General features: G+C 46.4%; 2 protein-coding genes across 7 annotated transcripts in view; one reads left to right on the top strand and one right to left on the bottom strand.

Moving 5' to 3' along the window:
* The first annotated feature begins 214 nt into the window (after positions 1 to 214).
* On the top strand, positions 215 to 9,260 carry MED28 (mediator complex subunit 28). Of its 2 annotated transcripts, none has more exons than XM_077301475.1 (4): positions 215 to 474; positions 5,062 to 5,128; positions 6,536 to 6,648; positions 8,933 to 9,260. In XM_077301475.1, exons 1-4 carry the CDS (start codon positions 289 to 291, stop codon positions 9,128 to 9,130), a joined length of 564 nt encoding a protein of 187 aa, XP_077157590.1. In that variant the 5' UTR covers positions 215 to 288; the 3' UTR covers positions 9,131 to 9,260. The 2 variants fall into 2 exon arrangements, with proteins under 2 accessions (XP_077157590.1, XP_077157591.1); XM_077301476.1 differs by lacking the exon at positions 215 to 474 and adding an exon at positions 652 to 831.
* A 2,019-nt stretch (positions 9,261 to 11,279) lies between these two features.
* Positions 11,280 to 22,846, bottom strand: part of FAM184B (family with sequence similarity 184 member B) — an 80,108-nt gene continuing 68,541 nt past the window's right edge. The window contains exons 10-15 of one of the 5 annotated variants that reach the window (XM_077301472.1): positions 21,924 to 22,108; positions 21,128 to 21,245; positions 18,079 to 18,186; positions 16,461 to 16,666; positions 14,617 to 14,733; positions 11,280 to 12,837 (exon numbers count right to left, since the gene is read on the bottom strand). In XM_077301472.1, the coding sequence (XP_077157587.1) occupies positions 12,747 to 12,837; positions 14,617 to 14,733; positions 16,461 to 16,666; positions 18,079 to 18,186; positions 21,128 to 21,245; positions 21,924 to 22,108 (825 nt within the window). In that variant the 3' untranslated portion in view covers positions 11,280 to 12,746. Of the gene's footprint in view, positions 12,838 to 14,616; positions 14,734 to 15,047; positions 15,178 to 16,460; positions 16,667 to 18,078; positions 18,187 to 21,127; positions 21,246 to 21,923; positions 22,109 to 22,846 lie in introns of those variants that run through there. The other 4 variants (XM_077301467.1, XM_077301468.1, XM_077301469.1 and 1 more) reach the window with 4 other exon arrangements.

The following is a 22,846-nucleotide window of genomic DNA, read 5'->3' on the forward strand; positions in this document are numbered from 1 at the left end:
CCCAATCCCACAAAGCTTTGCAAGAGAGGCCAAGCCCAACCGTTACCCCGGGAACCGGAAGAGGTACTTGCTGCAGCCCAATCAGAAGCCTGAGCTCTTCTCTTGTTTCCTAGCAACGGGCGCTCACAAAATGGCGTCCTAGCCGGCCTCCCACTACGCACAAGACGCCACTCTACGACTTCGAAGTCTATGATCCAAGGCCCGCCTTTTCCTCGCGACACGCGCTGCGCATTCGTTCGACGACAGCGCGCCTGCGCAGTGTTGTCTATTGGGCTCCCGGCGGTTGCCATGGCGGCCGGCTTGAGCGGGATGTTTGGGAACCAGGGCCCGGTCCCGCCTCCCCCTCCTCCGCCGCCACCTCCTCCTCCCGTCGCCGGCGGCGGCCCAGGCCCCGCTGGCCTCCTGCCCCTGAACCCTGCTGGGCCGCGAAACCCCAACGGCACTCTGGTGGACGAGCTGGAGGCCTCCTTTGAGGTGAGGTGGGCCGGGCGGGGCTCCGCGAAGCCCGAAGAGGCCACTTCGCCAAGGGGAGGTCTTCTCGGGGGGGGGGGGTGAAAGGAAGGGCTTCTCTGCCGTATGGACAGGGCGCCGTCGTCACTTCCGGTCCTTCGCAGAATGGCCAAAGCTCTACGGCAGGGGTGGGCCAACGGCGGCCCTCCAGATGTCCATGGACTACAATTCGCTGTCGCTGGCAGGGGCTCATGGGAATTGTAGTCCATGGACATCTTGGCCCACCCCTGCTCGACGATTTGTGAACGGGGGTTCAAGCCGGAACCGGAAGTTGTTGTGTCGGGTTGTTTGACTGTCTCCCTTAAGGATGCCAGCCTCCAGGTGCGACCGGGGGATCACAGCTCATCTGCAGGCTACAGAGATCCCTTCCCCTGGAGAAAATGGAGGGTGGACCCTGTGCCACTTCTCCCACTCAGGCCCTAGCCCTCCTCAGGCTCTATGCCCCCAGTCTCCAGGAGTTTCCCCTAATACTGGCCCAGGATTGTGGCATCTGCTTAAGCCCTTTCAAACAGTTTCGCACCTCTGACTGACTCAGGTGTTCAGACTGCCCCGCTGTAGAATGAGCCACCTTTTCTGACCTTTTGCAGTTATGTGTTTAGCAGAAGGGCAAGGTCAGTAATTGATGGGAGACCGCCTACTGCTGTCAGCAGTTGATTATCTAGTCGCCCTTATTCTCTTAATGTAGACATATTGATTGTAGTAGCACCTTTAAGACCAACAAAGATTTATTCAAGGCGTGAGCTTTCGAGTGCAAGCACTCTTCCTCAGACTAGCCTGACTTTATTGTCCTCTGAGACAGTGCTTGCTACCTTCTGTTTTGGTAAAGACTTGAATTCAAAAAGTATATTTAAAAAGCTGTCTGAATAAATGGGTGAATCTGTATAAACTTTAAATAAATGGGTGAATCTGTATTAACTTTCAAAATATTTTGGTCAATGAATTGACTATATTTTTCATCCCCACTTCCTATTACTGCAAAGATAATACCTCTTGGCTATTGGAGAGACAGATTGTGCCATTCATTTGAATTAAAGCAAAGTTATATGCTTAGACCTTTTGTGCATAACCTTGTATTTGTTGTTGTTATTGTTGTTATGTGCGAAGTCGTGTCCGACCCATCGCGACCCCATGGACAATGATCCTCCAGGCCTTCCTGTCCTCTACCATTCCCTGGAGTCCTTTTAAGTTTGCACCTACTGCTTCAGTGACTCCATCCATCCACCTCATTCTCTGTCGTCCCCTTCTTCTTTTGCCCTCGATCACTCCCAGCATTAGGCTCTTCTCCAGGGAGTCCTTCCTTCTCATGAGGTGGCCAAAGTATTTGAGTTTCATCTTCAGGATCTGGCCTTCTAAAGAGCAGTCAGGGCTGATCTCCTCTAGGACTGACCGGTTTGTTCGCCTTGCAGTCCAAGGGACTCGCAAGAGTCTTCTCCAGCACCAGAGTTCAAAAGCCTCAATTCTTTGACGCTCGGCCTTCCTTATGGTCCAACTTTCGCAGCCATACATTGCAACTGGGAATACCATAGCCTTGACTAAACGCACTTTTGTTGGTAGGGTGATGTCTCTGCTTTTTAGGATGCTGTCTAGATTTGCCATAGCTTTCCTCCCTAGGAGCAAGCGTCTTTTAATTTCTTTGCTGCAGTCCCCATCTGCAGTGATCTTGGAGCCGAGGAAAATAAAATCTGTCACTATCTCCATTTCTTCCCCATCTATTTGCCAGGAATTGAGAGGGCCGGCTGCCATGATCTTTGTTTTCTTGATGTTGAGTTTCAAGCCAACTTTTGCACTCTCCTCCTTCACCCGCATCAACAGGCTCTTTAGTTCCTCTTCACTTTCTGCCATTAGAGTGGTATCATCTGCATATCTGAGGTTGTTGATATTTCTCCCTGCAATCTTGATCCCAATTTGTGACTCCTCTAATCCCGCCTTTCTCATGATGTGCTCCGCATAAAAGTTAAATAGGCAAGGCGACAGTATACAGCCTTGCCGAACTCCTTTCTCAATTTTGAACCAATCCGTGATTCCATGTTCAGTTCTCACTGTTGCTTCTTGACCTGTATATAAATTTCTCAAGAGACAAATAAGATGCTCTGGTATTCCCATCTCTTTAAGAACTTGCCACAATTTGTTGTGCTCCACACAATCAAAGGCTTTAGCATAGTCAATGAAGCAGAAGTAGATGTTCTTCTGGAACTCCCTAGCTTTTTCCATGATCCAGCGTATGTTGGCAATTTGATCTCTAGTTCCTCTACCTCTTCGAAATCCTGCCTGTACTTCTGGAAGTTCTCGGTCCACATATTGCTGGAGCCTAGCTTGTAGGATTTTGAGCATAACTTTGCTAGCATGAGAAATGAGTGCAATGGTGCGGTAGTTTGAACATTCTTTGGCATTGCCCTTCTTTGGGATTGGAATGTAAACTGACCTTTTCCAATCCTGTGGCCATTGCTGAGTTTTCCAAATTTGCTGGCATATTGAGTGTAGCACTTTTACTGCATCGTCCTTTAAGATTTTGAATAGTTCAACTGGAATGCTGTCACCACCACTAGCTTTATTGTTGCTCAGACTTCCTAAGGCCCATTTGACTTCACATTCCAGGATGTCTGGCTCCAGGTCAGTAACTACCCCACTGTGGTCATCAGGGATGTTAAGCTCGCTCTTGTATAGTTCTTCTGTATAATTTTGCCACCTTTGCTTAATCTCTTCTGCTTCTGTGAGGTCCCAACCATTTTGGTCCCTTATCATACCCATCTTTGCATGAAACGTTCTCTTCATATCTCCAATTTTCTTGAAAAGATCTCTGGTCCTCCCCATTCTATTGTTTTCTTCTATTTGTTTGCACTGTTCATTTAAGAAGGCATTCTTATCTCTTCTAGCTTTTCTCTGGAATTCTGCATTCAATTGGGTGTATCTTTCTCTTTCTCCCTTGCCTTTCACTTCCCTTCTCTCCTTAGCTATTTGTAAAGCTTCCTCAGACAGCCATTTTGATTTCTTGCATTTCTTTTTCTTTGGGATGGTTTTAGTTGCTACCTCTTGTACAATGTCGCGAACCTCCGTCCATAGTTCTTCAGGCACTCTGTCTATCAGATCTAATTCCTTAAATCTATTTGTCACCTCTACTGTATATTCGTCGGGGATATGATTTAGTTCGTACCTGAGTGGCCTAGTGCTTTTCCCTACTTTCTTCAATTTAAGCCTAAATTTTGCAACAAGAAGCTCATGATCTGAACCACAATCAGCTCCTGGTCTTGTTTTTATTGCCTGTATAGAACTTTTCCATCTTTGGCTGCAGAGTGCATAGTCAATCTGATTTCTGTGTTGACCGTCTGGTGATGTCCATGTGTAGAGTCGTCTCTTGGGTTGTTGGAAAAGAGTGTTTGCTATGACCATTGTATTCTCTTGACAAAATTCTACCAGCCTGTGCCCTGCTTCATTTTGTACTCCAAGGCCAAACTTTCCTGTTATCCCGGTTATCTTTTGGCTTCCTACTTTAGCATTCCAATCCCCCATGATGATAAGCACATCATTTTTTGGCGTTGCTTCTATAAGGTGTTGTAGGGCTTCATAGAACTGATCAACTTCATCCTCTTCAGCAGCAGTGGTTGGGGCATAGACCTGGATCACTGTGATGTTGAATGGTTTGCCTTGGATTCGAACTGAGATCATTCTGTCATTTTGGGGATTGTATCCCAAGACTGCTTTTCCTACTCTCTTATTGATTATGAAGGCTACTCCATTTCTTCTGCGAGATTCTTGTCCACAGTAGTATACCTGATGGTCATCTGAATTAAATTCACCCATTCCTGTCCATTTTAGTTCACTGATTCCTAAAATGTCGATGTTCAGTCTTCTCATTTCTTGTTTAACCACGTCCAGCTTGCCTTGATTCATGGATCTGACGTTCCAGGTTCCTATGGAATAAAAATCTTTACAGCATCGGACTGTCTTTTCGCCACCAGTTACTTCCACAACTGAGCGTCCTTTCGGCTTTGGCCCAGCCGCTTCATTCATTCTGGCGCTACTCGTACTAGCCGTCTGCTCATCCCCAGTAGCATATTGGACACCTTCCGACCTGAGGGGCTCATCTTCCAGCGTCATATCGTTATGCCTATTGGAACTGTCCATAGAGTTTTCATGGCAAAGATACTGGAGTGGTTTGCCATTTCCTTCTCCAGTGGATCACCTTTTGTCAGAGCTCTCAGCTATGACCTGTCCGTCTTGGGTGGCCCTGCACGGCATAGCTCATAGCTTCACTGAGCTACGCAAGCCCCCTTGCCACAACAAGGCAGCGATCCTTGAAGGGGGTTGTATTTGTAGTGAAGAAGAAAAGTTGATTTTCTCTACCCTAAGGAGTCTCAAAGCAGCTTGTAGTCACCTTCTTACACCTGGTGGGGCTGAGAGAGTTCTGAGAGAACTGTGACTGACCCAGAGTCACCCAGCAGGCTTGATGAAGGGTGGGGGATCAAACCCGGTTCTCCCGATGGGAGTGCACTGCTCTTAACTACAACACCACACTGGCTATAGTGATGATTATATATTTTTCTGATTACGTAGGCTTGCTTTGCTTCCCTTGTGAGTCAAGATTATGTCAATGGAACGGACCAGGAAGAAATTAGAACTGGTAAGCATGTGCACCTGTCTTTATTTAGCTGTGTGGATCACTAGCACTGGAAAGCTCTTAATTTTGGCTGCTTCAGTGTTCACAAATTTTGATTTTTTTCCTCTGAAGAGGCGTATTTCACTGTATGCTCAGGACAATACAGAACTCATTCCCCCAAACATTGGGTGGGCATCATCTCCAAGTAGTCCAATGAATATTGCCACATGGCATCCCGTCTTCACTTTGTCATTCAGTCTGGTGTCAGGATTGGGACTAGGGATGTGTGCTTTGGCACGGCTCGGCCGCATTGGCGATCACCGAAGCCCGAGGCGGCAGGTAGGAGGCCAGTGCCACGGCGCCGTGACACTGGCCTCCTATGTGCCACCTTGGGCTTCGGTGATTGCCTTGGTGGCCGAGCCGAAGCTCACATCCCTAAGGGACTGTGCTGTTTGTGCGTGATTCATGGACTCTTCTGTGTCGGTCACTTGAGCTTCCCCATGGAATCCTGATGCCTCCATACTGTGATTGGAACAATGTCAGTGCCCATATTCTCTCAAGGGAGGAGTGAGAAATGCATCGCCGCTCAAAGGGGCAGCTGTCCCCAACTCCCGGTCTGGGGACCAGTACCAGTTCATGGATCAGTAAGTACTGGGCCGCGGCTCCCCCTCGTCCTCCTCCCCGGCTGCTGCCTTGGGGGCTGCCCTGCCACTCTCCCATCGGCTCACCTTTGGTGCTCTCCAGTGGCCGCCATGGCTGGGGCTCCCCCTTGGTGTGGCATTGTGCACCTGCTGCTGGCAGCGCCCCCCAGTGGGCGTCGGGAAGTCAGGGGTCCTTCAGTGATTTCCCTCGGCAAAAGACTACCCCCTCCCCCCCGGGCCTCAGTAAAATTGTCAAGTGTTGACCGGTCCCCAGTGATACAAAGGTTGGGGACCACTGTGTGGATACATCTAAAACTTTGGCTAAACTGTGCCCTGACACTCCTATCCTTTGGATCTTCTGAAACACATCAGTGTATCTTCTTTCCATGTAGTAATATCACAGTACTTCATTGTGGTCAAAACCTGAAATTCTGGAGTGTTGTGGCTTTTAATTGTCTCTGTCAGGATTATTATTTTTTCTTCCTAATGATGGGAAGTGAAACTTCCTTGAAATACTCTGTATGTTGTGTATGATGGTTGCCAAATAGAAATCTCTAATTATTCTTTCTGAGCTCACTGTCTAACTATTGACCATCATCTTTTTTTAAAGTTAAATTTTTATAAGAGAAACTGTTATCTCCATTATGTGCTTTTAAATACTGTTTTCACACAATAACGCTGACCCTTTCTCAAGTGATTTTGTAGATGGTTTGCTTTGTAAATGTGTTTGTCCTGGATTTTTTCCCCTTCTACTCATTTCTAAAATCTTGTGTTTCTGCCTATTCATCAGGTGTTGACCAGTGTATTCAGAAGTTTTTGGATGTTGCCAGACAAACAGAATGCTTTTTCCTGCAAAAAAGGTTACAGCTCTCTGTCCAGAAACCAGAGCAAGTAATTAAAGAGGTAAGATGCTTCTTTGAATTTATCAACGTGTAAATCTCAGTCTTAATTGTGTGCATTCCATTTGTGATGCTGTTTTGCATAAAGGTGATCAGAACTATAGCTCTAATATTTTGCTGTCATTGGATGTCAGCTCATTGAAGCTGAGGTAAATCTTCATTCAAGGACGTTTATGTGGCAGGCTTTTAGAGAACCTGAGGTATTTCTGCTTACTTTGGGTACAGATTGGCCTGGTGTGTTTATTTAAGCAAATAAATAAATAAAATTGTAAAAGTACAGATTAAGATTGTTCACGACTGTTCATTTTTGCAGAAGTCCGGAATGACCGATGGAGATCTTTCTACTATGCTGGAAATTTAACTGTGGTTTAAAAACAGGTTTTGACCCAAAGAGCATATTTTCCACAATTCCATATAGAGTAATGAAAATATTATCAGCATTTTAGAACTTTGGATGGACTCTAGAGAGCACTTTATATTTAAATGTCCTCTCCTAGGAAAGCAGTGCTTTGAAGCTGCGCCCATTGCTCTGCCAGCAGATATCATTCAGGATAGTAAAGAGCTGTTTGTTTTTGTACCCCACTTTTTACAACCTGAAGGAGTCTCAAAGGGGCTTATAATCGCCTACCTTTCCTCTCCCCACAACAGACATCCTGTGAGGGAGGTGAGGCTGAGAGCTCTCTGAGAGAACTATGACTAGGCCAAAGTCATTGAGCCGGCTGCATGTGGAGGAGTGGGGAATCAAACCTGGTTTCTGAGATTAGAAGCTCCCACTCTAGACCACACCACTAGCATCTCTTTGGGGAGCTAATGTAGATTCATGGTGAAGAAACTAATCAGGGCATTTGGAAGTTCCAGATTCATATTTCACTTCCACTGTTGATTTATTGGATGGGGGATTGGGGGTTGAAGGTAAACCAGCATTTCTCAGGTAGCTCTTTTTATTATTTATTATTTTTTATTATTATTATTTTTAGATTTATTTCCCGCCTCTCCCCATTTGTTGTTCCCCATTTGTTCTTTTAATGACAACTTGGCCTTACAGCAGGGGTCCTCAACCCCCGGTCTGCGGCCCGGTACCGGGCCATAAAGGCCATGGTACCGGGCCGCCAGCGGCCGCACCTTCCTCCCCCCCCCCCACAGCGAGAGGGGGGGGAAAGCAAGCACGGCCGCCGGCACGCCAGCAACGCAAATGCGCACGTGCGGAGCTGCCGCGCATGTGTTTGCGCCCCCTGCTGGCGAAAACGCGCACGCGCAGCAGCTCTGCGCATGCGCGTTAGCGCCACCTAGTGGCGAAACGTGCATGCGCGACAACTGCGCGTGCATGTTTGTGAGCGGCGGTGGCCGGGCCGCCGGCTCTCTCCCACCCTCGGAGGCGGTCCCCGACTACTAGAAGGTTGGGGACCGCTGCCTTACAGCATTTTCTGGCCAAGGCTACATATAATATCTTACATCTGTATGTTAGGTCTTCTACTTTTGCAAGCACTTGGCTTGAAGTGTTGGGTCACTATAATATGAAAGAAAGGTAGTTGGAGCCTGGGCATGCCCCCTCCTGCAAGTACTGTGGGAGTCAGTAGTGCCACAGCTAGAGAATACCAGGTTAAAACCCCCACCACCACCATTGAAGCCAGTCACACACCCTCAGCCAAATGTCACTCACAGGGCTCCTGGGATGATAAGATTGAGGAGAGGAGAAGGAGCTCAGACGCATTGGGGAGAAAGGTGGGATAGAAATGAATAAATATTCCTCTTTCCCTGTCAAAGTGCTGGTCTTTCCAACTTTAGAGAAAATGTCATGTGGTTTGCCAAGTTTGTTTCTGTTCCAGTCGGTGTGCGAAGCAGGTGAGGTGCTGCCCACCAGAATCCTCTCAAGAGGAGCATTGTCAGACAAATGCAACCTTGCTTTGTGTTCAAAAATGGATGTGCGTAGGAACAGTCTAAAGTAATGGACCTTGCATACTTGCAAAGAGTCCTTTAGTGCAGGGGTAGTCAACCTGTGGTCCTCCAGATGTCCATGGACTACAATTCCCATGAGCCCCTGCCACCAAACACTGGCAGTGCTCATGGGGATTGTAGTCCATGGACATCTGGAGGACCAAAGGTTGACTACCCCTGCTTTAGTGCAAATACTTGATTCAGTATTTACCACAGTAGAAAACGTATGAAAAGGATGTGTTACAGAAAAGGATTTCTAGGGCTTAGGGGGTTCATAGAGTTTAGGAAGTGTGCATGTTTTAGTGAGGCCGTTTCCGGCTCTGCGTTGACTCTGCTGTGCCTGACTCTGGCAGGATGTTTCAGAACTGAGGAACGAGCTGCAGAGGAAAGAAGCGCTGATTCAGAAGCACTTGGGGAAGCTGCGGCACTGGCATCAAGTCCTAGAAGACCTCAGTGTCCAGCACAAGAAGCCTGCTGAAATGCCTCAAGGACCTCTGGCTTACCTGGAGCAAGCTTCAGCAAATATCCCTGCACCCCTGAAGCAGACATGAACAAGGAAGCTCGTTCAAATCTTAGGCCAAGTGAAGTGGAACTTTTAAAAACTTTGTACAGTTTGTAAGATATAACTTCAAAAAAATTCAGCAGTATTGCTAAGGTGGAACATGCAATGTGTCGCTCAGAGAGCAGGTGTCTTTTTTGTGTGCATTTCTACCCCTGCTTTAGTGCAAATACTTGATTCAAAACAAAACTGGCCCAGGGCCAAGAAAAATTGTAGTGTAAACTGAACACACGGCAGTTTGGGGCATTAAAATGAAGTCATGTCCTTTGGTTCTGCAGCTTCAAGATAACATCATCACACAGTGGATGAATAGGAGCAGAGAAATCAATAGCTAACCCCAATGGGATTACTTCAGTGGAATTCTCAGCAAGCCACAAGTTACTTGCTGAATATTTTGAATCAATGAAGTGGAGAATAAAATCACACGTAAACAAACAGAAATAAAGCCAGCTTTTCCCCTTTAATACCATCTCCACAGGGTGTCTTGGTGAAACCCAGTTTATTGCATTTAGAAAACTGGCTTTGTTTCAGCTGCTGCAGATTAGATTGGATGGCTCATAAATGGACACTGAAGGGATCTCTCTTCCTTCTTCCCTGAAAAGCTGCTCCTGAGAGTCAGGGATCCTTTGAGAACAAAGTGGGCAGGAAGGGCGTGTGGACCCCTTGTGCATAAGTCCTGCCAGTGGGGCAGTGGTTGTGTCAGGTACACGTAGAGATCTTGGCAACTTCGGGTTTCTTGCTGCAGCTCTCACCACCAGCACCACTCCATTCCCAAGGATCCTTCCCTTCAGGGCACAGCTGCACTGTGACAGCATGTCTGCAAGTCATGAACTCGGGTCTCTTGAGCCAGAAGGCAGGGTACAAGATCTTAAAAAATAATAAGTACCACTATAGCAGTAGATGAATGTATACCAAGGGGAGAGGCTTGTGCAAAGCAGATACTTAAAGAATCATCCTGAAATGTCAGAGACAATTTATGGGTCCCAGGTACAGAGACAGAAAATGCTCTGCCTGCAGATGGGCCTGTTTTTGATCCCTGGTATCTTCAGGTAAGAAGGGCTTCCATAGTACAGCTGTTTCACATCAAGCCCCAGAAAGCAGGTCCCAGTCATAGCAGAGCAGCCACTCTGAATATTTGACCTGCTCGTGGGCTTCCTAGCGCCCGTTTGCTTCTCGTGGAATTGCTCGCCCTCTCTGGCCCAAGAAGCCTCTCACAAGAACCCTGGAGGCCTGGTAGACTGTCCTTCAGCATGGGGAGAGGCTTCGCGTGGGAACGTCTGAAGTCTGGCTCCAGCCCCTCACAGCAGTGTCCATTTGGCACTCAAACTTCCTGAAGTAGATACAGTCTCAAAAAGAGTAGGGGCCCCTGCAGCAGAGAGCCCTGGGCTGATGGGACCATTGGATAATTTATTTTTTGATTTGATTTGATTTAGAATCATAGAGTTGGAAAGGGCCACACAGGCCATCTAGTCCAACCCCCTGCTCAATGCAGGACAGGATCAGCCCAAAGCATCCTAAAGCATCCAAGAAAAGTCTGTATCCAACCTTTGCTTGAAGACTGCCAGTAAGGGGGAGCTCACCACCTCCTTAGGCAGCCAATTCTGGGTATTTCTGGGTATGCAGCAGCACAGTAAGTCTCTTGGCCCACTGTGGACCAAACACACACAAGCTATTACCTTATTTTCAAACTGGACCTAGTCATATAGGCCTATCTAGAAATAACATTGAGATGCTGGCCTCCCGAACAAGTTCTCGAAGGCAGTGGTCCGCAACCTTTTTTAGGCTGTGGACCAGTGGGGGTGGGGGAGGGCGATCCGGTGGCCGTGAATGAGTGTTTGTGCCATGCGTGGCCGCAAGTGCGCATGCGCCGTAATTTTGCGCATGCGCGGCTGCTCTGCACATGCACACTTGTGCCATTTGCAGCAGCAAATACACATGCGTGGCACTTCTGTGCATGTGCGAAACTGCTGCACACGCACTTTTGCGGCCGTGCATGGCGCAAGCGTGTGTACATAAAACTACCATGCATGCGTGCTTGCGGCCTCACATGACACAAATACGCATGCGTGGACCTGCCATGCATGCACGCTTGCGCCAACAGCTGAGCTTCCCTCCCCCCCCCCGCAAAAAGAAGCTTGCCGGGCTGCCCTGTTTGCGGCCTGGGAAGTTTCTCACTGCGGAGGGGGGGGGGAAGAGGGAGCCGCAGCCCGGTGGTTGGGGACCACTGCTCTAAGGCCTTATATGCCACCCCCCACCCCAGTTCTGTGACCATCTAGCTCCCATAAAGAGGCGGCAGTCTGAAGGTGGAAGAGACGGGCTTGATATTCATTTCAATTAGGAATTTTTGAGTTTTATAACGTATGTATTTTAAACTTTTGTAAGCCGCCCTGAGCCTCAAGGGAAGGGTGGTGTAAAAATGTTAAAAATAAAAAATATCAGTGGGTAATTTCTGAAAGACGTGTATTTTCACCCAAGACCATTTAGCAATGTCTTAAGTAAATTAATAGCTACTGCAGGGATCCCCAACACGGTGCTCCCCACATCTTTCCTGGAGCCTGCTGAGTGTTTTTAGAAAGTGGGAGGAGCCAGCAGGGACTCTCCTCCCCCACAGACCAATGGAGGTTGCTTACATGGTTCTTCACTTTTCTCTCTGGCTTTCCCTCCTACAACAGGCATTTTGGGGCTGAGTCCACTATACCAGGGGATATACTATGGCTCCGAATGTCCATGGACTACAATTCCCATGTGCTGGCAGGGGCTCGTGGGAATTGTAATCCAAGGACGTCTGGAGAGCCACAATTTGGCTGCCCTGCACTACACAATGTCAGAATTTCAAATGTGCCCACAGGCTCAAAAAGGAGGGGGGCCCTGAGCTGCTGTATTTGGGTGACCAAAGGATTGGTGTGCGTAACCAAAGCAAGGCAATCAGTATTCTTATCGTGCATTCAGTATAAATACAAATAAATATCACACTTCCATAGCATCTGCTCCTGAACCAGTCTGCCACACAGAATCCCAGATTCTGTACATTATACATTTGAAAAGCAACTAACATACATACATACATACATACAGCAAGTGGAAGTTGCATGAAAAACTATAAGGATTTTGAGAAGGATCTGAACTGGAGAACAAATGGAAAGCAGCTGAGATATGCTCCCCATAATCCTACAGAATTGCCTATTGGTATGTTTGTAAAGAACAAATTTTCAGTCCCGGTGCCCCCTTAAGACCAATTCTGGGTATGAGCTTGTGTGTGCAGGCACACGTCTTCAGATAACACGGGGAGCTGAACCTTGTTCTATTGATTCAGACCAACCCAGCTGCCCACCTGAATAGGTATTTATAAAATACTGGTAATTCGTAGTCTCTAGGCCTGGTGAGAATCCGATGGTGGTCAACCCATCGCAGTTTTTAAAATGTCAGCTTCAAAGCATGCCGGAGGAGGGACTTGCTTCCCCCCCCCCTTCAGTTGTAAATGCTGCAGGCCAAAGAGCCAGCATTTTCTGGCTTCTGGCATTCAGTGAAGAGCCTTCGGAAGGGCACCACAGACTTCCAGAACAGCAGCAACAAGAATGGCGCATGGAGAGATGTCGAAATGGCTTTCCTCAGAAGGAAAAGTACTTGGTGAACCACTCCTGGGGGCGAGGGTCCGGTTTCTGAACATCTTTGGGTTTCACTGCTTCGTTGCGTTGCAGACTGGAAAACACACAAAGCAAAATTTGACAAGTCATAGGCAGCAATAATTGCCATTCAGATTTGGGTGCGTGACGTCTGTTACAGTTTCAGTGAACTACAGCAACGGCAGCTGTGTGGCTACCACTATCCAGGAGGGGAACAATTGCTATAGTGCGCTGACAAGGCAATGTTCAACCACATGCGACTGTGGCCTAAGTAGCTCTATGGCAGAAGGATGATGTTCATGCGCTGCATGCAGTTCCAAAGATCAGCTGGCAGCAAACCAGCCCTTTAATGGAATCCATGGTGTGGGTGCTTCACATTCCTCACACACTGCATTTGGTGTCCACTCCCTGCTTTCCTTGGCTCAGTTCAGACCTGGCACCTGCCTTGGCCTCAGCTGCAGTTTGATTTTTCTGACAGACAGGAGACAAACCAGGATTTACAGCTTTCATTTCCTATCTGTTCAGCTGCTCAATTCCTAGGTTTGTGCCTATTTCTGGGGGGCACTAAATTCTGGGGGCAGAGTGGCAGGGGTAGCTGTGGTCTGTCAACTCAGAGACCTCATCCAATCCATGATTAGCCCAAATCACTGCCATATCAGGCCCCGGAGCAGCCTTTCTCAACCTTTTTAACATCGAGACACCCCTAAAACATTCTTCAGTCTTTGAGAAACCCCCAAAGTCATGTGATCCTGCAGAATACGTCTGGGAACCATAGCTGTGGACACCTCCTCCCTTCCACCCCATCATTGGCCATTTTGGGAGGAGTGGGCGGGCTGACAGGTCCAAATTAGGACATCTTCCCCTGGATGTATGGCAGATGGGGAGGGCAAGTTTAGTGTGGGGTACGTAGGGAATAAGATGTGGATAGTTTTAATGTTATTTGCTTAATTATTGTACTTTATCGTTATGAACTGTTGTTAGCTGCTGCAAGTTGGCTGGCCAGGAATGGCAGCCTATAAATTTAATAAATAAATAATAAAACAAATAAATGCTTAACAAAAAAAAATTAAAAATGGATTCCCACCCACCCATTCAGGAAACCCAAGGCCATCAAGTAAGGTTTCAGGAAATCCTGGTTGAGAAAGCCTGTCCTAGTGGATCAAAAATCTATCCTGTGAGAGGAGTATTTGCTAGAAACTTGATGGAAGTGCAAGGTTTGCAGAAAAGTCTTAATATTAAACACATTTAAAACCAAACCCATAACTTCAAAGCAATAGAAACAATGCTGTAGCGTTAAGAGGTCTTGACCCATTGAGATGTCCACCTAGATCTGCGTGGGGTGGGGGATGCTACTAGGCTATCAAACAGAGATGAAAGGGAGTACAGGAATTAGGGAGAGAAGAGGAGAACATGATGCTCTGGGGGCAGAGAACACAACCACCTGGTTAATTGAGCTGGAGAAAGGGAATGAGGGAATGCTGCGGGCAGGGCAAATGACAGCAGCTTGGGGGGAGGAAGAACAGGGAGCAAGGAAAAGGGGGAGGGTCTGGGGGTTGCCAGTAGGAGAAAAAGAGGAAATCGTGGAGGGAAACATGAGGGGAAGGAGATCTTCCTCATGAGTCCCTTACTGGTGGTTCCTAAATCTGGCTTAGCAGGCAAAGCACAAACCATGATGTGTCCATTTAGATGTCACCCCATATCGAAGCATCCTGAAGGATTAGGCAGGATGTTTTCATTTGAGGACTAGGATGCTCATATCATCCCTAAAATGGGGATGGGACATCTGAATATCCAGGCCCTCTTCAAAGGTGGCACAGTTCAAAAGAGGCTTCCATGAACAAATATGAATTCTAACCTGCTTTCCATCTCTACCTTCTTCCTTCCTTGAATGTGGGGCACTAAGCAAACATCCTCAGAAATATCCTCATGTAGCCAGTGGGAGTAAGCTCTGCTGTAGCTGAAGGTTGCAGTCCTAAACACATTTACTAAAAAGTAAGTCAATGGGATTTCTTTGAGTTTATTTTATTTCTTATATATTTATATACTGCCCTCCCCTGTGGCTCAGCGAGAACAAGGAACAATACAGTTCAGATCAAGTTCCTTCTCTGTATTCACACTTAGGGTTGCACTTCTTCTATCATCTAAATTTTTGCCATTTCCCCCAAGCATAGTTATTTATCTCATTTATAATTTGTCTTTCTCTCCAATGAGGGCCCCAAAGCAGCTCCCATCATTCTCCTCTCCTCCGTTCTGTCCTCACAACAATCCTGCGAGGCGGGTGAGGCTGAGAAAGTGTGACTGACCCAAGGTCACCCAGTGAGGTTCCATGGCACGAGTGGAGATTTGAACTCAGGTCTTCCAGGTGCTAGTCCCACACCCTTAACCACTACATCACACTGGTTCTCATTTCATGGACCTGCACATAAAGCAAATGTAATCCAGATATTGAAGGCCTAAGAAATGAATTCTTCAAAGGCCAAACCACTTTCCAGAACACAGTGAGTAACTGCATGGATTCTCCTGTTCTAGGCTGCTCCCTTAAGTGTTGATCCTACACCACTGACAGAATTCAGCTGACATGTTTCTGAACAAAGTTTGAGTCCAGAGGCATCCTGAAGTCCAACCAAGCTTAATTTTGGGTCAAAGCTGCTGGTCTTCAAGGTGCCAAGGGGCTCTAACTTCGTTCAAGTGGCTCAGGCCAACGTGGCTACCAAGCCGAATCTGTGTTTCTCAACAGTCTCTCTTTGTGGCAAATGTCCTTCCGCTTCCAAACTGTAAAGATGCTGACACATACCAATACAAGGCTACTTGCTCGGATTAACATAATACATAACTGTGTGACGTTCCTGTGTATACAAATGAAAAATGGGGAAGGCATCTATCTGTAACCAAAGATTGTGTATTGTGATGCATGGTTTTAATATCTGTAATTGAATTAAAGCTTTTTAAATTAAACTAAAAAAAACATGTTTTTCTTTCTTTCTTCAGTCTTTCTGGTTACCTATATACAGACCAAGAACAGCACTGGGGAGGGAGAAATCCAGTCATTAAAAATAGCAGCCAAGATCGAAAGAACCCCCAAACATGTTTCTGCTCGGGTGGGCTTGGGTGGCATCTGGCTTCAGACGGGCCCTGAGACTCTCATGGATTCTGCTCCAAAAGTTCCCCCCAATCAGACAAGTGGGGTTTTTTGAAGATCACGGAGATCTGATGTGAAGAGGGGCCACCCCAAAATTCCCATCACACAAACAACATTATTTTTAAAATAATTTTAACGGTACTTAAATTAAGCTACTGCACTGTACACATCTTGTTCTAAAATAGACACACAATTTTAGTAGAATCATAGAATATTAGAGTTGGAAGGGACCTCATGGGTTATCTAGTCCAACCCCCTGCACTATGCAGGACACTCACATCCTAATCGCTCATCTACTGTCACCTGCCACCCCCTTGAGCCTTCACAGATCAGCCTCTCTGTCAGATGGCTATCTAGCCTCTGTTTTAAAAACAATTGGGGGGGGGTATTCTCTCTGACTGTCAGAAAGCTCTGAAGCTTAACATGCCATTCAGCAGATGATGCAAAGAATTACCAAACTCGTTTGAGAGGTAAAAATCTTGGTGATCTTTCCTTTCCGAGTTTAAGCATTATCTCCTTGTCACCCCTTGTCTCCCGGTCAGTGCAGACGGACTTCTTACCATGAGCCTGGCTTGGTCTCCAGGACTTGTACCGGTGGATAACGCACTCTGACACACCCCGGATGCTGGTCTAAACTCGTCGATTTTGTAATCTGAGGCGGGTTTCTCTTAGGTCTTAAGTCGCCGCTCAAAAAGCTTTTTGCATAGGAGGCTAAATTTGGAACGCTGACGATACGGCTGGGCGTGTCGTCCATTTTCTTCTTCTGCTTTATGATAAAAACAAAAGGACACGACATACACTTAAAGGTTGTTGGATATTATCTATGCTGGCGGTAGTGCAGCTTCTCCCCAAATCTAGTTTTGTTGCTCTGAACTGAAGAAGGTTAAGGGCTCTTGGTGGACATCTAGATGTATCTGTAATCCTTCAAAAAACCCTGGAAGACTGCTGTGCACATATTAGATATGTGGGCTCAAGGAATAACAGCTTGTCTAAAAAAGCAACTTTTGAACCAGAGACACTGTTATATCATAGGAGGCATAAGTGGTGATGATGCCAGGTACCCCCTGGCCACCAGCCTGGGGGGATGGCACTTAGTCTGGAGAGAAACTGTAATTCCAGTGGATAAGGTAGGGATTTACTGAATCTAGAATATGAATTACAAAAACTCACTTTGATCAGTAGCACATAATAACAACAACAACAACAACAACAACAATACGTTATCATTTGCTAAAACTGTTTTTTTGCCTTCTCATTTTCCTTGCTTGAAAGTTCCTGTTACTCCATGTTTGGTTTTTCTGATCCACAGAGTTTTGCTCCCTCTGGTAGCTAATTTGGTACTATATCAATTTGTATCTGGCATGAAAGCCTGAAGTTTAAATCTGCAGGGACAAATGCCGGACATGAAATACTATAATATTGAACTGACCACTAGAGGGGGCAAAGCACATGTGGAACAAAAAATAGTCTCTGAAGAAACAAGCAAGGAAAATGAAAATGTGCAAAAACTCCAATGAGAGACGAAAAATTTTGTTCAAGGAGTCCAAATTAGTTTTCACTTGACAACAAATCTAAACCATTTGCCTAACTTTGTGCAGGATTGCAGTTATGAAATGAATGTGCTTCATTTGGAATATATCCACATTTTGAATGTTGCTGTGAATTTACCACAAATCTGTTTGCATTTCCTGCTTTACTCTGAAAAGGCACCTCAGCCTTCATCAAATGCTTCACTCTAATGGCTTGCCACTGGTCAGAGCCAGCTGGGCTATTCTTATGTTCTTATCACAGATGATCCTAGGACAGGTACTTCCTCTAAGGCAGGGGTAGTCAAACTGCGGCCCTCCAGATGTCCATGGACTAAAATTCCAAGGAGCCCCTGCCAGCATTCGCTGGTAGGGGCTCCTGGGAATTGTAGTCCATGGACACCTGGAGGGCCGCAGTTTGACTACCCCTGCTCTAAGGTGACCGCACTGCATAGTATTTGGTAGAATTAAAAATGAAGAAGGAATTACCATGTAAGTCCCTGAAATTCTTTTAAAAATGTACTAAATAGATGGGAATACTTTTCCCACCCGTATCACACCCTTTCTTAACATGGCCTTGGTATCTGGCTGCCCATAGTGGAAGGAATAAGGAAGTCATTGGCTTTACTTCGCATCCATTTACTTGTGTTACCTTTGCAATAGGAGCCAAACATGTTGAAGGATTTGCGTTAAATGAAAAGGACCGGCTGCGATGAGGTTCAGTACTGGACACCAAGGGAGGCTGAAGGTTTCTGCCATCCTGTCAAGGGAAAGCAGGTAGAGATTGTCTCTGAACTTTTTTACCTTTGAAGACGCACCAACAACAGAAAAGAGGATACAAGCTGGTATGGTAAATTAGAATTGGACACATAAACACAGAAGGCTAGAGCTGCCCTCTGAATGATTAATAAAACAAATGTCTGTCCAAAGAGGCTACCACGTCAAGCAGAGATCTTCGTCTTCCACACTACGACTGCGGCCCAAATGATTCTGGCAAAGGGTTGGAAAATGTCAACATTACCTCCTTTATTGGCTTGGATTGATAAACTTGCAGACCTCTCAAAATTGGCCAAATTGACAAGTCAAGTTAATGGGAGACCAATTCAAGAATCTTAAGAACAATGGCATTACTATCTAGGTTTTCTTGGTAAACAGAACTAATGGTGGGTTTGGAAAAAGCTAAAGTTCTAAAATCCCAAAGGGGAGGTTCACTGTAACTGTTACTGTATTTGTTATATATTATTTTTCCTTTACTTTTGTAATAAATAAAACAATATTTTTAAAAAATGAATGATTAATAAAAGCAGAAATGATTAAGAAAAACAGTCTCTTACACTGTTCTACCCAGATAGGAGCCCTGAAGTGGAGAGAAGGGGTGTACAACCGCCCTCCTCCCATAGTATTTTGGGGGGATTTGGATATACTGAACCCAAAAAATAGATACTTCTTGATACTCCCAATAACCAATACAGGATTCGGTAAATACCCGCAATGCCAATGTTTTTCATTTCCATTATAGCCTATGGCAGGGGTAGTCAAACTGCGGCCCTCCAGATGTCCATGGACTACAATTCCCAGGAGCCCCTGCCAGCATTGTTGTCCATGGACATCTGGAGGGCCGCAGTTTGACTACCCCTGGCCTATGGGGACCATTGCATTTCATCGTCTGTGTTCTGGGGTTATCTGAGGCTCCAGAGGGGCTGTTTTTCAGGGCAAAGACACTAAATCTGCAGCAAAGCTGCTGGTGCCTCTCCTCAACACCTGCTCAAGTTTGAAAAAGATTGGACCAGGGGGTCCAATTCTATGGGCCCCCCATACTCCATTATTTCCATTGGAGGGGAAATTTTTTTTAACAAGAGTTGGTTCTTATATGCCGCTTTTCTCTACCCGAAGGAGTCTCAAAGCGACTTACAGTCGCCTTCCCTTTCCTCTCCCCACAACAGACACCCTGTGAGGAAGGTGAGGCTGAGAGAGCCCTGATATTCCTACTCTGAGAGAACAGTATGATCAGAATTGTGAGTAGCCCAAGGTTAACCAGCTGGCTGCATGCAGAGGGGTGGGGAATCAAAACTGGCTTGACAGATTAGAATTTGACACTCCACTCCACCAAGCTGTCTTGGTCCTTTTAAATACCTTCTCCACTCCAAGCCATGAAATCGCGACCAGGAAGGCAGGGCTTTCAGACCCTTTAAATGCCTTCAGCAAGTTGGTGGTTCAGTTGGAAGGCATATAAATGGACTGCAATTCCTTTAAATGCCTTCTAGCTTTGGCTATCCTGAATATTTTTGGGATTGCTCAGACTTGGCCATTTTGATAGCAGATAAAAATAGCTAATAAATAAAAATTCAGCTGAATTAATTCCTGAAAATACCGATAATATTTTTCAGAGTTTTTTCAGATTGGATTAGCCACGTGCACACCCCTTGTTGAGGGAGATGGCTGCACAGGTGTACAGGAGGTGTGCACCAACCTGCTGTGGCAGGTAATGGCAAGCACATGGGTCTGAAGACGGGCATGCAGCAGAGAGGGCCCCATGTTGATTCTTCCCACAAAGGGATGGATCATTCCTTTAATAAAAGAGTACATGGGAGAACAAAGCAAAACACTGAACTGGAACCGAGAAATCTTCCCAGAATCCCACTAAGATTTTGCTTTTCTTCACTATGGAGATTCCAACAAACTTTTGTTTTGAACTCATGCGGGATGCAAATGGGCTAAAGTCAGCTTGATTTCAGTGAGACAGTGTTAAGCGCATGCTCAGGTCTCCCAATGAAATCAAGGGGATTGAAAAATCAGCCTCCTTCGACTGGGCTGTGAAAGTTCCCCATTTCCAAGCATCATTAGCCAAACTGATTTACGAAGAAGTGCTGCATTGTGGCATGGCACGGAGAATAATGAGACCGTCTTAATTCCTGCTTTATTTGTCATGTGAATATTTATGCTGTGTTTCAGCTCTGTCTAGAATGTCTGCAATCCTAATCCTTTTATGTGGCTCATTGCGGGGTTCCCAGGCCTTTCTGAGCCGACAGGCACCTTTGGAACTCTGACCCAGGGCAGTAGGCACTGCCACAAAATGGCTGCCGTGGGAGGCGGAGCCAATCACAAAAGGTCATGGAGTGAAGTTATATATAACTCCAATCGTACAACTCCAGCATGGCAGCCAGCAGCTCAGCTTTACAGGATGACTTTGAAGGTGCATAGCCAATCCCCACCAAGCCCTGCCCCCCTTTAAAAGCACTCAACGGGTGCGGACCCCTGGCTTACTGGATGTGCCATCCTGTGCATTACACAGATGTACAATTTATGATCTGCCTGTAGTTTCCGTGTGAAAGGCAGACTGTAATTTATTTATTGAATTTATAAGCCACTGCTCCTGGAAGGCATGGCGGCTAACACGTGGCGGCCCACATGGTGGCTAACAACAACATTTATAATAGAGAGATGAAAATTACAACATTTACAAGCATTACAACTCACTAAAACAAAACACCCCCAAACTCCCACCACCACCCCTGGCTGCCATATTGAAGACACGTGCCAGGTGTCAGAGGAGGGGCCCAAGTGCTTTCTTTAGCCTCAACCAAATGACTGGTGGAAGAGAACTTCCTGTGGAAAGAAAGGGGCTGTTGATCCTGACCCATGTTCTTTTCCTAACTTCTGTGCATCCCATAACCACCCACCTTGGCTGCCCCAAACCTCACCATCAGTTCCTGGATCATTGCCTCTTTTTCATTTAGTTTGTCTTGCAAGCAGCTTATAAGGTGTATATCTTCCGGCCGGGGATCCCTCTTTCTTGGTGTCTCTTCCGTTTCTTTAAATCTGTGTTGATTAAAGAATGAAAAATGCTTCATGACTCCTCTGGGGTCCATTTGTATTGTCGTAGAGGTTGCAGCACCATTAGTGACTTGTCACGTTTCCAAATTCTAAAGGATAGGCTGTCGAGAGGCTTGTTCATTTCTTAAATGTCTTTCTAATTCAGGAAATCTAAAACTGTCACTCCGAAAGCTCTCAAATACACCGCCAAGGGCATGATCCCCTGAGAAATCCCGCACTTTAAAATTCCACCTACTTAAAAGCTCTCCCCTGATATTAATGTGACTTCAGAGGTACTTCACTCGATCTGGAGAAGGACTCTTAAATCCCCCCCCCCATTTTTTAAAAGAACACATTTATTTTTTAGAATTCTGTGCATGCATCTGGTGCAAAATCTGAATATTTGCAAAATCATTTTCAAATGTTGTATCGGGAGCTGAGTGACAGAGGAGAACCTCGGCTAGATGGTTAGACCCCTCATTGCAGCTCTTGGGGAGGACTCCAGCCCCCTGAAAAACACCATCTGGCTCCCATGGGGAAAGATGATCTATCGAATGGGAGAGGAGGAGCCGGGAAGGGGGGGGGGGCACAGGCTAGGCCTGGGGACTGCCTCACCAGCCTCCGCCTTTTTCTCACAGTGCGCCTTCTGATGTGCTACGTGAAAGGCAGCCCCCACATGCCTACCTTCCCGGCTGGCCTTCTGGTTCTTGAAGGGGTCCAGACACTTGTTTGTGTAATGCCGCATCGGCCCTCAGCAGATCCACCGTGCCCTTCAAAAGTGCGTTCTCCTTCTTGAGCCCACTAATTTCATTCTGACATTTCACCACTTGGTCTTTAAGAGACTGTATCTGAGCATGGTCACTTTCTTCCTAAGGAGAAGAACAGACAGAGGCATTTGCAGAGAGTGCTGCTGGCCCGTTACGGGATGCACACAGCAAATACGGGCATGGAACGGCACCAGGTTTTTGGACCTTCTGCCCGACAATGGGATTTACTGAGAAGCAATCTTTCTCCAATCAAGAAAATCTGCAGCTGTATCAAGCGCTCTGTTGAACTTAGATTCCTGCAGTTATCACGATTATACAGCACTCCTCCAAGGGATGTTGCCACCGGCACAATTAGCCTGCTTCCTGATGTTTGTGGGGAATGTCTAGTGAAATCTCAGCGCCAAAGGGATTGCCAAACAAGATTTCGAAAGGTCCAAGGGCAGAGCTTCAGGGCTCTGCATGAGCTCCCTCACCCTTCTGCAGACAGCAAACGCCAGAACTGGTGCACAAAGAAAGGTAAAAGCAGCAGGATAAGGGAGACAAAATATAGATCAGGCAAATCTGCTTTGTTTGCACAGTTCATCTAAGCCTGGGATAGTCAAACTGCGGCCCTCCAGATGCCCATGGACTACAATTCCCATGAGCCCCTGCCAGCGAACGCTGGCAGGGGCTCATGAGAATTGTAGTCCATGGACATCTGGAGGGCCGCAGTTTGACGACCCCTGATCTAAGCTATAGAGTTCTGATTTTAAAAAAGAATTTGATTGAACATGTAAAAAAAATATTTAGAACCGATCGTAAGTATGTCCCTCCTGATCATATGGGAGCTATATCGAGGCC

This window comes from Paroedura picta, chromosome 10 (assembly GCF_049243985.1).
Source record: "Paroedura picta isolate Pp20150507F chromosome 10, Ppicta_v3.0, whole genome shotgun sequence".
Taxonomy (NCBI): Eukaryota; Metazoa; Chordata; class Lepidosauria; order Squamata; family Gekkonidae; genus Paroedura; species Paroedura picta.

Excerpts from the sequence above, each read along its gene's own strand:
- MED28 (XM_077301475.1), top strand. The coding sequence starts at position 289 with ATGGCGGCCGGCTTGAGCGGGATGTTTGGGAACCAGGGCCCGGTCCCG. Across the intron at positions 475-5,061 it reads AGCTGGAGGCCTCCTTTGAG|GCTTGCTTTGCTTCCCTTGT; the intron begins GTGAGGTGGGCC and ends CTGATTACGTAG. Across the intron at positions 6,649-8,932 it reads CAGAGCAAGTAATTAAAGAG|GATGTTTCAGAACTGAGGAA; the intron begins GTAAGATGCTTC and ends TGACTCTGGCAG.